The 14,693-nt window shown below is 38.2% G+C and overlaps 1 protein-coding gene across 5 annotated transcripts in view; it reads left to right on the top strand.

The window, feature by feature from the left end:
- Positions 1-14,693, top strand: part of MAST4 (microtubule associated serine/threonine kinase family member 4) — a 287,435-nt gene that overhangs the window by 102,261 nt on the left and 170,481 nt on the right. For 2 of the 5 annotated variants that reach the window (XM_042028211.1, XM_042028210.1), the window contains exon 4: positions 12,479-12,553. The exons of the other annotated variants lie outside the window; for them this stretch is intronic. In XM_042028211.1, the coding sequence (XP_041884145.1) occupies positions 12,479-12,553 (75 nt within the window). The remainder of the gene's footprint in view (positions 1-12,478; positions 12,554-14,693) is intronic. 5 annotated transcript variants of the gene reach the window in all.

Genomic DNA, 14,693 nt, shown 5'->3' with positions numbered 1-14,693 from the left:
AGGTAAAAATAATTTAATCACAAAATTCAGACTTATTACTGTAGAAATGGAAGTAGGCAGTGTAAAGGGAAATGTGGTGTAAATGGAGAGGTGATATTTTTGTGGAATTGAGGAAATCAGTTTATACCAATTCCATATGTTTCTAGAAAACATGGCAAGGGGCACTGTAACCTTGACTACTCCTTTCTTCTCTCTTCAGTACAGAAAAACACTTCTTTTTGTGGATAGATGTTTTGAAATTTGGTACATAAATTGTCCAGACGTTTGCAAAAACTCAAACTTTATGGATTTTTCTAAGTCCTTGCTTATTGGCTCAACTGAAAATGCATTCTTAGAAATCAGAAAGAAAGGAAAGAACTTCATGGAAAAAACGGCCTTATTTGCAGCTCCTAAGCAGGTGACATTTCTTTGGAGTAGAAGGTTTAATGAAATCTTTCTGAAAAAATGAAAATTGACCTGTGAAGTAAAAGGATCATCTTGGAAGCCACACTTTACAGCAGAGGAAAGGAAAGAAGTACACTGTAACCATCTCTTTTCTAAATGCAGTTCATGTTTGGGAATGTGTTTGTTGGGTGGTCTGCTGAGGAAAAAAATGATAAAAGTTGGAGGATATTAGTTGGAATTTGGCCTGGTGTCTGTTGCAAAGTGAAGAAAAAAGGGTGGAAAAGTCAATCTTACAGATCTGGTTTTGGAAAGGTTCTTAATTTTCATTGTTTTGAATACCGTATGTGTACATCGGTGATCTCTAGGCAAGAGAGACCTAATCTATTGTTTCTGCTGGTGTTTCTGTATCGGTGGAAATGGTTTTACAGTATCAAAGGGGAGTTGTGTAGTTATGTATCAGGTCTGATGTATCTCTCTGCCTCTCAATGGGTGTGTGGAAGAAAAAGTTTGTGGAGGGCATGGAACCAGAGAAGATTAAAAAAAAATAGTTGCAGTTTGCAGGTTCCAGTAGATTCAGATTAATCAGTTAAGAAGTAGACAGGATATAAGTCTTCCGGGTGTTGTATGGGAGCAGCTGTGTGTCTGCACGCTGCATTCATCCGCTGCCTAGCAGTTGTGCCCAGTCCTGCCTAAATCGTACCACCCTTGCAAGCTAAACTTCTCTACATTTACTAAAACCTAAAAAAATTTGAAGTGATTGAGGTACTCAGAGCTACTTAAATTGTGATACTTGCTCTGTCATTTTATGAGTTTTTTACATGAGCAAAATACATAGATGTAAAATGCAAAAAACCCCCCAAATTTTGTAAAACCGTGGTAATTTTTTTTTTTCCTGTATAGAGCCATATTTATTTTTGAGTCGTTCTATACACTGTTATAGAAAACAGGGCATTTTAGGTAAAGAGGTGTGCAAGTTAGAATAGATGTTTTCTTGGCTTAAATAGTGATAGGCAGTGATAGCTACCTTTAGAAAGCAAAGGACCAGCCTTCCGAGAGAAGAGACACTGAGATAAGGAACATTTTTCCTCTCCTTCTTAGCTGTCACTTGTGCAGGCCTAATAGAGTGTACAATCTCTTGATCAGTTAATTCACCTCTATTTTCCAGACATTCATGCATTGTTACATGTTTGTCAGGTCCTCTAAAATGCTTTGTGTCAGACATATTTTGCTATTATTTGAGCTGTGAAAGCTTTTCTGAAAGGATTTTTTTTTTTTTTCTCCTCTGTCTTTTCTATATGTTGTGGACACTTATCCTGGAGTCCAATATCAAAAAAAGAAAAAAAATGAAAGGAGAGCCCCGTTCTGCATTCAGAGCTAAAATATTTGGCAAGGGGCCGAACTTGGTGTCTGTAGCCCATGTCACAGTTCTTACTAATACCTTCTGATAATTGTAGCAACATTTCTTGATAACGTCTACAATATGTCACAAATCTTGTTTTATATTGGATTTGGAAGGCAAAACATAAACTTAACATTTCTTTGTGTCAAATCCTTTGGTGAGCTCAGTGGTAGAATCTGTAATGATTTGAACTGATCTCAGTTGCGTTCTAAGGGTCATAAAATAAAGCGGCTTTGGCATCCTCTGTGTACTTGTTAGCTCCTGTTTCTGAGTCACTTGGCTTATTTCCAAAATCTATTCGTGTGGGGTTTTTTTTTTTATTTTTTTTTCTTTGCCTGTTTTGTTGGTAACAGTAGGAATAATAGCTGCGTGAAGGACAGTAGCTTATTAAACCAGGATTTTTGTTTTAAAGTTCTGTGAAATGTCCTTGGGTTGACAAATGGTTTTACTTACTTTGTCACAACTAATGAAACTAGTAATTGTCTGTATTTTCTTTTCAAATTTTTTTGTAAGATGCTTCCTTTGAGTTTGATGCAGTTTTGATTGTGATGCTTCTTCATGTGTCATATTTCTTACAATGATTTTAGGTTTGTTTTCACCAACTGATACACTACATTTGCTTTAAAAGTCAAAAGTTTTAGATTTGTTAAGTTAGCGGTTTTCTCGAAATTGCCCACAGGCTTTGAGATGCTATTAATTCGTTCTATTAGATTGAAGCAATACTTGCTTCAAATTGCTTGTAACAGTACCAGTTATTCATTTGAACATTAAAATTACATAAAAATCCATAAGTTATTGTTATGATCTCAAAGCAGAACACTCAATACTGCAATTTTGTAGTTGTTTTTGGTCTTGTTTTCTTGGCTTTACTTTTTCGCCTATATGTGTAGCACTAACTTCTGCAACCCTAACCGTATTCTCTGTCGGATCCTTACTTCAGCCAGTGTAAATCAGAACAACATTGTTTCCTGTCAGCAACTCATGCTTTCTGTAATCTTATTCAATGACTTTGTCTCAGTTTCTAACTTGTGTTCCTCTTGGATTCCCTGTGCCTCTTCATTCAAGTCCCCCTTGATTTTAGGTCTAAAGTTTAGTGCTTCTCAGTGGCATACAACAGCTGGGATTAGAGACGAAAAGGATACTTGCACTCAGTGTCTGTGCCCTTGAGGAAAATCAAGCTCTTCAGAGACTTTAGCAACTAAACTCCAGGTTTTTACAGTGCATGTTTTGTTTGGAGTACTTTGTCCTTTTTGAAATTCCTTTGTTTTGTATATATATGCTTGGCTTAGTTTCATAACACTTCCATGACATCTGGTTATCCTCCCCAACCAAGACACTATTTCAAAGCAATGGAAGGTGCGCATTGAAAAGTATTACAAAATGGATGATTTTTTAAGCATTGCTATCAGAAGTGGGAGATCCAATTTTGCAGCAGTATATAAAAAATTCCATCCTTGTCTAGGTGCTGTAAAAGAAAATGTTGTAAGTTATCAAATTTGAAGAAAATGTTTTAGTAATCAAAGTTACAGTCTAATTAAACTAATAGATGGCCCTTGGTTAGAAGATGGTCTCATGGTGATTGGTAGTTCCTGTTAGGAAAAAATATGTGTTTTTCTGAATTTCACTTTCAGCTGTCTGGAGCCTGGAAATAGTTCAGAATATCTTCACTGCAGAATTGACTGAAGTGCATTGATATGTTTTGTGGAGATAATGTCATGTTACAATTCTTCTGATTGTATTTTAGCCCTAGAATGCTACACCTTGAAGTGTGCATGTTTTTGCACATGTTTTTTGTATTTGAATATTCTTGGTATTCTCTATAGATAAGTAATGCTATGTCAAATACAGAAACATATCTGAAGATGTTTTTCAGCTAATGTAGATTCCTCCCTTGTCCACAGTGTAACTTTCTCTATGTGAAAAGTAAGGAAGACGTGCTAAAAAGTGTTACGAAGTGTGTGTTGGCTTTAACTTCTGTTCTGAGTTCTTTTGATGTGAAAAGGGGTTTTTTTACGTATTTTACCACTTTGCTTTAAATTATGCCACAAGAAGAATACCATTTCAGTTGCTCTAAAAAAGCCCACTTGTACACAAGTTGTGCAGATACATTAGGGGAATTTAGCAGTCAGAATTTGTGTGCAGAAGAACCTGGAAGTATTCCCCAAACTCATGTTTTCTGAATACAACACTCCAGGCACAACTGGAAAATTTAGGTTATGAGTGGAAAATTGATTTTAGGACTTCAGTGCCACTTGGGAACACAGCTTTCTAGTTTTAAATTACTTCAAATTTTTTGAGGTTTTAGTAAATGTTGAGAAGTGCAATAAAGGAAGGAATAATATAAATGAAAAATTAGAGCAAATGTTTATGATGAGGGTTAGAGCTACATTTCATGTTACTCTGATTCTATATTCATGTGCTGTTCTCTTGCAGTTCTTCAAGACAGAGTAGTGTGTTTGTGTTTGAACATAAAAGATTATCACAGTTTATTTGGTGTAAGCAAAGTCTAATAATGCACCATACTTGATCAGTATCAAGTATGGTATATTATTATTATACTGACAATGATAAATAGAAGGCTTTAACATTCAAACATTTATAGTGTTTTCATATTTGTCACTTTTGCCATGAGTATTTGCTCCTGTCTGGAAGCAACAGTTCAAAATTGTTCTTAGGTCAGGGTGGCCAAAATCTACAAATTTTTTGGGTTGGTTGGCAGCAGAGAAGATCTGAGGTAGGGAGTATCATGTTTATGACTTGAGGAGGGGCTGTTACTGCATTTACATGCTTTGTTTTGTGATTGTGATAAGACATTTAGTCGTTAACAAATGTATTTGTAAGAGATGGCTGCAAAGACCTCATTTTATTTGACCCTGATCATCTGAAGAGACCAGTGCTTGCTAAACTGGAGCAGCATCTTGACTGACTGTTGTTTCAGTTTAATTTCCCAAATAGTAGTTGTCTTTCTTGTCCATGCTCTTAGGACCCTGCATAGCTTTACCCCTCATATTTCCGCATAGATTTTTTTCATGAGTCTTTGGAATTGTTTTATGTTGCATGCAATTTGCCTTACCACTAATGCCAACTTTGTTTTTCTTCTTTTTATCTTCCGGCTTTCTTACATTCTCCTTATGATCGCAGCAAAATGCTAGTCTTATCTGATTGAGATTTCAGCTCAGGACTTGCATATTTTTGAGCATTTGTGATAAGACTTTGGGAAAACTGATTCTGTCTCATTTTTTATGGTGTTCAGGGGTTTTAGAATAGAATCACAAGAGAACAACCACCTTTTTTGTGTGTGCATTTTATTTTCTCCATTTCTGTTCCTGTGTATTTATTTGTGTTTAGGGCTGATGTCTTTTAGTAGTTTCTGTAGCACGTTATGCCCCTTCCTTTATTTTAACAATAAGAATGGAACCTTCCAGTTAGTGTTTTAGCACTGCTGCAAAACACAGTAGTGTATGCTTTTTGATTGCCTGTTCACCCTAAAGACACCTTCAATTATTTCAATATAATTTCTTTTTGATGTGGAGTCTATCTGACAAATCAATACTAACCTCTTCTGATGCTGAATCTAGTAATGCTGGTCCGGCTTACAGGTTCATGATGTGTGTTTTCCTGTCTTAAGGCTCTCAGGAGATACATGGAGAAGATTCAGTCACTTTTAAATGGATGAGTTTCTGCAAAGGAACTAGTCTAGAAAAAAGATCTTATTTAAAGCGCCCATTTTTCATGTGTCTTCTCTCTCGTACCATTGAGGAAGTAATCAATGAGGATCCTGTCAGAAATTAGTTCTTGCCCTTTTCTCCTGCAAAATGGCCCAGTGTTGTTTGTTTAAATGCTGTAATGATTGTCTACGTAGAAGCAGATGTGATTAGGGAGAAGAGGGTAGTGCCATAACTAGGAGTGTTAATGGGAGAGTGTCTGGCACACTGATGTGTTAGACTGCCAGGCAATTTCAGCACACATGGTAGTTACACATTTTTGTTACCCAGAATTTAACATCTATGGCTGTGCTGCAAGAATGGGATACAGGAAGTTGCCTGAGATGAGTATTTCCTCTGCCAGTACTTTCTGTTGCTAACAGCTTAATTGATGCAAGATGCAGTCCTGGCCTTTGGTTTGTGTTCTATTTAGGAGATAACTTTCAAGGGTTTGTTTTCTTACTGTTCAAAATTGAAACTACATGTGTTGCTTTTTATTGACGTGATTTTTTGCCTTGGCGGTAAGGATTGTCAGATGTACCGTGATGTGACATTGTTTGTCAAATAACTGACAACTTGCAACTTTTTTAAAAATTCCGTAACTACGTAGGAATCTTTGTTGCTTAACTGTGCTTTTTCTTTGCTGTGAGATGCCTCTGAAGCAGAAAGAGCTTTCCTGATCAGCCTGTAGAGCTTGGCGCAGAGCCTAGTTAAGTATTACACCGAAATTCTAAATTTGGGGTGGTGGGGATCGGCAAGAAATGAACATCTTACTAGTTAAAAACCAAGCCAAACCAACACCCCCCCCCCTCCAAATCCCAAAACATTTCACACTTCCTTGAATCTAAAGCTGAGAGGGAAGAACTGTGTATTACAATTTATAACTTGGTCCTGCCCCCACACTTGGCACACTGAATTGCCTACTGTCAATTGCTCAGTTTTACAAAAATAAGTAATTTGAATTCAGTGTACTTTGAAGTCATGGAGACTGTGATGCAGGAATATGCTACGTTGTTTGTTACCTCTTGCACCAGCACAAGGGCTTGCATACATTTTTGGCTTACACTATATTGTCAGAAAGGTAAGTTCCAAGCTTCTGAACATTTGCTGGAGTTGTTCGTCTGTGCCTAAATTGATCCTCATAGTTTTGTCATCAATCTGTTGCATTATTTGCATGTCACTTTGAGTGATTCAGTTTTTCCACACTGTATATCCTTCAAGTGTTGGTGAGTTTTCAGTATCACGTCATGTAAGCAGAGTAGGTTTTGCTATCTAGTTTTGTGAGTTTTTGTGGGAACAGAATGTGTGCAACCTCCCTCCCTCTCTGCACGTCTCTGCTACCTCTATCTCTTATGAAGTATAAAATTATTTCAATCAGTTAAATTAATCTTTATGAGAAAAAGGCCCCCAGTGCCTGCAAAGACTACTTTTTTCCCTTCTTCTTAATTATGAAAAGCTGATTAACCAATCTGCACCTGTAATACTGAAAATTTGAAACTAATTTACCTTTTGAGTCTCCCTAGATGTTTTGTTTTTTCCTCCTTCCTAGTGTCATATTATCGTTGAAACAGGAATAGCATTTCATTATCTCTTTGGTAAGTTGAAACACAGAGGAGTTTATTTGTACAAGACTGCAAGGCTACTGGTGACCTTAAATTTACTGATTGGGGCTTGTTACCATGAACTCATAACCATATAACAGATAGAATGTAATAGAATAAAACAAAGATGTCAAAGTTTTATCTGCTAATACAGTTCAAGCACAAAGTATGAAATGATTGTAACATCTGGACGGACCTTGTCTAATCACCAGTAGCTTCTACCAAGCAGATACCTGATAGAGATGGCCTCACAGATCTGTTCAGCAGGTAACCAGTGCCAGGAAGCTGTGCATAGGAAGAAATGCTAATGCTGATGTAGTATGCTGACTTTCAGAGTGGTGTCATATAATTAGTAAAAACGTAGCTGGGTAATATGGTGAATTAGTGTTGCAATTATGCTATTGAAGGTTTTAGTAATGTGAAATGACTTGATTCTATAGCTATCCCACAATATTTACTGCTTTCTTCGCTACATCCTAAAACTATTGAGCAATCGGAAATTGAATGGTGTTTTTTGTTGGTGGTATCTTGGCCCCTTTGAGGCAAGAAGGAAAGAGAAAAATCAGACCAAACACATCACATTCTAAACCATCATTTTTGTTTCTAATTTTCTTATTTGCTTTGTCTTTTGTTGTATTTTTGCTGTACTCTCACAGCTGTATTTACATAGCCCTCCTAAATAGATGAATGATAACAGGGTAGCATTTTAACTTTGTTTTACATTGCAGTAAAAAGAAAGAAGAAAGGAATCTTCAGAACATTAAAACATATACAGTGTAGTGGTTTGGTACTTGAATAGAACAGCTGCATCTAGAGTGAGACTGTGGAACAGGAGGTAGATTGCCACGTGTAAAGAAAAGTAACAAAAAGTTAAGATACAGTCTTAGCTATGACAGCGGGCCTTGGCCACAAGCTTTGCTGTAGCTTTTGCTAAACTCAAATGCCAGGGTACTCAGGCTGTGCTGTTGGACACTTAAGGATGTGGCAGGGACTTGAGTCTTGGGCACAGATGTATTTTGAGATAGCCAAGGGCTAGTCTTGGGGGAGGAAGCACGTTTAGATAGATCATGGTTTGAGGGTGTGTGTAAGGAGGTATTCTTCAGTATGACACTCATTAATGTAAAAGCATTGAAATAGCCTCATCGGCATTAGGATTTGCCCAACTTGATGTGGATGGAGTTGTTGCTGTGAATTATTTTTCCTTCAGTGCTAAATATTTGCAGATCTGTCAGGGACCAGCTGTGGTGAATTCAACTCCTCTGTGTGGAATTTCTGCCACTTTTTTCAGATCCTGGTCTGGCAGCTAATAAAAATGGAGAGGGACAAAAAGGGCTCTGTGGCCACTTCAGTCTGGAGGTAGAAATCTCTTCAGATAAGACCACGTGCTTGTGTCACTTGCTGTTCTCACTTGCTTGTCTCTTGATACTGCCATTTTCATGAGAACAGCCAAACAGTAAATGGTAGCTGCTCTTTTTGGAGCTTTTGGTGTCAGTATTAAAGCTTGTACATTGTTGAATTAGCTACCAGCCTCTGAAGCCAAAAAAACATATTTTCTCCTCACAGCTGTTCTCAGGCTTCTGTGACTTCAGTAATAAACTATGTAATAATACACACAATACTTATTGCCTTGTCTGTGATGCTTTTTTTTTTTTTGTGGGGTGTGTGTTTTTGGTTTTATGTGGTTTTTTTTTTTCCCCCCCAAGGTGTGAGTTTCCCACAAGATTATTTCTTGGATTACTCGCCTGTTGTAGCGGGTTGGGTTTATAACCTAATCTTCATCTTTAGGACTATCTCTGGGAGCATCTCTAGGAACTGAGGTTTTCTCCTTTTCCATTTGGAGCAAAAGTCCTCATCACTTCCATCTCTCCCTGTCCAAACTTCTCATGAAATTACAGCTGCGTCAGCATCTGCCTATCTCAGTGCAGGTGCTTTTGCTCACAAGCACGAGTTGAACACTCCACCCCCCATATCTTTATGAAATTATAACGGGTACTCTGATACATCATAGCTTCACAACAGAATCTCAGCTTTAAGCATCTCCTCTTTCTCTTCCCTCAGGTTTTCAGCTCTTCACAGCACTAAAAGGGTTAATCTCACCTAGCCCTTGCAGCTGGAATGTTGCTTATCACTGTCGGTCACATGAGCTCTGCGGACAGCGGTGCAGCTTTAGCTGATCTTGGCCACACTTGAGAGGGGGGGGAGCCGAGCTGCTCCGGCTCCGGCTGCCCACAGCAGGGCTGTGGGGGGGTTCCGCGGGTGGAACAGGGCCCATCAGCTCTAGGATGGCCGTGGCCCGGCCCAGCCTGGCCTGAGCAGGGCCTGGGCCGGGCCTGCCAGCCCCTGCACGGGGCCCGCAGCCGCCTGTCCCAGCACCGGAAACGAGACAGAGAGGCTCTGCCTCGGAGTTTCCTATTCTTAAGTGTGCATCACAGAGGCGGTCGCAATTTTAAGTGGCTTAAAGAATTGTCCGTATTCAAACTGGCCAGCTGACAGGTTCTGTCAGGTCACAGAGGAAGCTGTAAGCACTCCTTTTCAAGAACATCACTTCCGAGACTATGCTAGCTAACCCATGACACCTGTTAAATGAAATAAATTTCTGTCTCTTTCTGCTGTCATGCCCATTTTCTACATGCCATCTAACTAAAATACCTTACCACAGAATTATTTAGGATCCTTCAGTTTTTCCTTTAGCTGTCCTTGTTGATGTGAATCATGTTGGCCTTTGCAAGGAGATAGTTTTCTGACTGTAGTTTTATTATATCAACTTATAGTTGCAACTAACCGATTCCTCTCTAAAGGGCATTCAGCCTTCAAGGGTATCATGGATCCACTGTATGTGCTTTACTGGTAATAGCTGCACCCACTCTGAATGCATAGTCTTTTCAGTGTGTAGATGATTTTTTAAAATTTTTTTTCTTTTTATTTTTTGCTTTTCAAGTGAAAGATTGCTCTTTCTCTGTGACATTGACCTTGGTTTGTCTGCCCTTAATAGACAGTCCTGTATGGAACAGTACCTACAGCTGACTTTGGCAGAAGGTTTCTGTTTTTATCAGCTGAAATGCAATACTGAGGAACATGATGGTCTGGTGCAAAACCTGTATGCACACAATCTAATGTCTCCAAAGGCCTAAAATACTCTATATTGAACTTTCCCATAGTGACAGAACTGGCTTCTTTGGAGCTTTTTCAATCTCTTATTGATCTCAGTTGAACCTTCACATGTCCTGATGGTAAACTTTCATTTCTACGTGGTGGGACAGTATTTCATCAAGTCTACCCATCTGATTATTTTGGGCTAGAAAATGAACTGTTAATATATCCTGATTTAGAATGTTGTACTGCTGCATCAGCATGGGTGGTGTCATTGAAGCCACAACCCACATAAACGTTTAATAGTCTGAACTCTGACTTTCCTTTGTCACAGGAGTAATCACATCAATATAGGTATACATTTTTGCTCCCAAAATGGTATTGGTACTGTATTGGGATTTTTCCATGTGTTAGCTGTGTTTGTCCCAGCTCTCAATTGCTTCTGAAATGTATTCTGAAGGAGAGACGGGAAAGAAAGAAAAATGCCAGTAAGAGAAGAATTCCAAGTTTCTCAGTTAAGTAAAGGATCCCATGTTAAATTGGTTAATAATATGGGAGAAGGTAGGGCCTCTGAAGATCAGCACTTTCTTTTGCTAGCTAATGTCCTGATTATTCTGACTACCATTGTTTCCAAGCTGTGATAGAAAGGAGACCCTTTTCAAGCATCCATTGTTAATATTAAATTTTATGTTAGATTATAATAGGAAGGGCATTGGGAAATTTTAAGAAGAAATCGTTAAAGGAGAAATTATAAGGTCATCCAACCCTAGTACTTACTGCTAATTTTAGTCGGTTACACCAGTAATTTAATGGTGTGTTATCAAATGACATTACCATCAGCAGAAAAGCCCTCTGTTTAATAATCCTCTGTTGGATAACTGCTTCTTCTGTAATGCTGGTTCTGTTAATTAGAGCTAGTTAGCACTACTACTGTTTTGGATTTGGTGAATTATGATGTAATCTTCCAAAGGTGGCTGTAATCTTTGATTATTTCCACCAGATCTTTTTGAGTTACAGGGCTGGTTCTGTTTGCATGGTGTCATGCTAAAAGTAGAAGTTTTTTTGTTAAGGAAGTATAAAAACTACTTTTATAAAAACACTTTTTGAAAAACAAGTCTTGAGATCTTGAAAAGTACTTGCTGAGTTGAGTAGCATTGTATTTTCATTTAAAGTAACCTGTGCGTATCTTTTCAGAAATAGGAGCAGGTCTGTCTTATATTTGTGAAATATTGTGACTTCTTTTTCAGAGAAGACTCTTACGAGAATTGTTTATTGGTTCTGAAAGAAAAAAGAAAAAAATAGAAAGTAAGAAAGAAAAAAAGAGTCTTACAAATTTTCATCCTCTGACTCCTGTGATTTGGAGCAGGCATTTCACCCATATCTTCTCCCCTTCAGACGCATACCTGAAATAGCAGACTGTAGAGTTCATACTTGCTACAGCAATGAGGGGCTTTCCAAATTGGAAAGTTTGTGGAGAGATTAAGACAAAGTATTTAGAGTGTCTTGGGGAAGAAACTAAATGTAGGTCTTCTGTCTCCTGGATATTAAGCAGGTAGACGGTTTTGAAGCAGTATCTCATATCCTGGAAAAATCTCTCGTTGTGTTGCACATGTAATGAAGACTGTCATGTTTCAGGTTTTTTTTCAGCTGAATGCTCTTTCAGGTTTTGCTTTCTAAGAGAAAATACTTACCTTTTACCCGTGTGAGCCTGGTCTTTCTGTTTTCTCAGGCAAGGACATTAATCTCTGTTAGGTAAAAGTCTCTAGAATATAAGGTGATTAATGAAGGTCTGGGTGGAGAATGTGAATCTAGAAAAATCGTATTTTCCTACAGGAGATTCTGATGTTTATGTTAAAGCATAAATCCAGTTGGGTGGATGGCTAGTGGGTTGGGGCTTTTGTGTGTAACTTTGTAAGTTGATACAGAAAATGTAAGATAATATTTATACTTTGGAAAAGTGAAATGAATGTTTAACTTTAATGTGTGTATTTAGAAGTGGTCACGTATACATGTGTGTATATGTGGATTTATAGGAGACAACATCATCAAATGCTTGTGAATAATACATATATAAAAGCCTTGAGAGGCTGTCTTTTAAAGCAAATGCTTCATTTTCTTTCTGATGTTTGTAGAGTGGTATTACTGAAATTGATTTAATAAAGCTTTTTCAAAGTTAGTGAAAATACAGTTCAGTTAAATACTCTCCCTCTCCCTTCTCCAACATCCTCCATTCCATCCCCTCCACGATCCATTGCCCCCCTTTTCTCTGTTTTTCCGCCCCTTTCTTCATTCACTGTCAGGAAGGGATGCCTCAGAAGAGTCATTTCAGCTCAGCACGCCACCGTCAGAGACTAGTGGAACCATCAGCTACAAAAGTGAGTGCTTTTATTGAAGGACCATTTCTAAAATTGAATGTTGTGTCAGCAGAGGATTTGTTGCTAAAGAGAAGCTCTTCTATGTGCTTGGTGGGGAATTTAGTTATTTTTACTCATCTGCAAGTGATATAATCACTATCTCTGAAGCTGAACTTCAGCACTGAATTGATTCCTACTCAAGTGCAGCAGTTGTTTAACTTTAAAAAGTTGGGGGGAGATTTTTTTTTGTATCTGCAAAGTGTAATAGAAACTATATGAAAAGTTCCACTTTGCTTTTATCAGTTTGTGTGATGTCTTTTTGTAAATCCATGTGCAGTTCATTTGTCTCATTCTTAAACAAAAGGCTTTAATTGAGTAAAAAATTTGGCAGGGATATGAAAAATAATCAAGCACTTTATTACCAAGCGTTATGATGCAAAAAGAAGTTTCAGAGTAAAAAAATAGACTGTCATCAAAAGATGATATGAGCAGATACAATAGCAGTTTTTGCTAGTTTGTAACGCTGTTCCACCTTTTTAAAGATGTACTCGGAAAACTTGGTAGGCTCAGTGAGGGTGATGTTATTATGGAACTTTTAATAAAACGTACTGTAGTGCATATTTTAGAGCATTGGTGTTCATCTGTATTTATTTTGTGCTACTTTTTTGTGAGAGTCCAGGAAAAAAGAAACTGTGTATCTATTACTACCACTGCCTGGAAATCCCGTTTTTTACTTTATTTGAGATATTGCAGGATTGATTGCATTATTTACATACAACTTTTGATACAGGTTGAAGTAGGTCTACAGTAGCTGTCCTAGTCATGAAAGAAAGGCCCCAGTTTTATATTTTGCCTTACCTTCTAATTAGAATTCCAAGCACTGTTGTCAGACTGATTCTTTCTGTTGCTATATGTGTTCATTCATTAGGTATTAGTAATGTTGACTTTTATTGTTTCTTTCAGCATGTAACAACATTATCAGTACTAAGATACCCTTTTGGGGATCTGGGGAAGGGCATTTTGGGGTTTAAGTAAGCAAGAGTAAGTGAAACACACACATGCATACATACACACATACATATATATCTATATATATGTCAGCCCGTTCTCTTGACCAGCCGCTTTCTGTGTGCATTACTTTTTACTGGAATCACTCCAAGTAATTACCTCAATGTGTAGAGCCTCAATGTGTAAAGGCAGCATGTCTACTGAAATGCAGTTCTGTGGACATAAGTGCGCTAGGTTTTGCTCCCTCCTCTTGCCTAGTTTTCCTGCATTTTTTCACTGTGCCCAGTGCCCTGCTGTGCCTCTGGATATACTTTGTCAAAGGTAGGTGTGCTGTCAAAACGTCAGTGTGGTAGCTGCAGAGTAACCTTAGTGTTTGCTCTTCTGTTTTGTTTGGGACAGAAGGACCAGAAAAAGTCTTGACTGGTTTCTAGAGTCCTAAGCCACTGTCCTTTAGTGTCTTTGCTGCTGGGGGAACATCCTGATGCATTGGGAGTAAGTCAGCAGCTCAGCATCCAGAGAGGGGCTGTTACCAGAGACCACATCATGCTCCACCTCTCCCCCTACAATGACTGCCAGCAGTTTCAGAATGACCATCTGCTTAGAAAAGACTTTTCATTACATAGTAAGAACATTGTTCTGGTTGAGTGTTTTGTTTTGATTAAAATGTGTCTGAAGAGAAAAGAGAGGAGAAGAGGGAAGAGAAGGGAGAGGAGGGAAGAGAAGAGAGAAGGGAAATAAGAAGCACTTCTTCAGTGCCGGTGGGAAAGAAGAGAAAAACTGCAAGTTCATAGTTCTCTGTGATCTGCAGGTCATTCACGTAATCTCCTCCCTTGCTGTCCTGGTGAAAATCTGGAACAGTAGTCTTCTGAGTCTTGTTCTTTGGTAACATTTCACTGAGCGGACAGTACTCACACATGGCAAGCCTATAAAACTAACAGGTAGCTGTACCCAAGAGAAGACAGCCATGCCTTCTCTTCCTTTTCTCTGGTACACATTTCTCAGTGAAGAACAGATGCCATGCTTTATGTCCTAGGTATATATGCCTTTTCTTATCACCACCCTTGCTGTGTTCTTGAGATCAACTACATCTGGAAGAACTGTACATCCCTGGTTTGATTGAGATGATTTGAAGTATTAATTTCTGTTTGTTTCC

Source organism: Corvus kubaryi, unplaced genomic scaffold (genome assembly GCF_017639235.1).
Source record: "Corvus kubaryi isolate FWS band 111438036 unplaced genomic scaffold, C.kubaryi_AGA036_p1.0 37308, whole genome shotgun sequence".
Classification (NCBI taxonomy): domain Eukaryota; kingdom Metazoa; phylum Chordata; class Aves; order Passeriformes; family Corvidae; genus Corvus; species Corvus kubaryi.
This window is presented reverse-complemented; position numbering and strand designations above follow the sequence as displayed.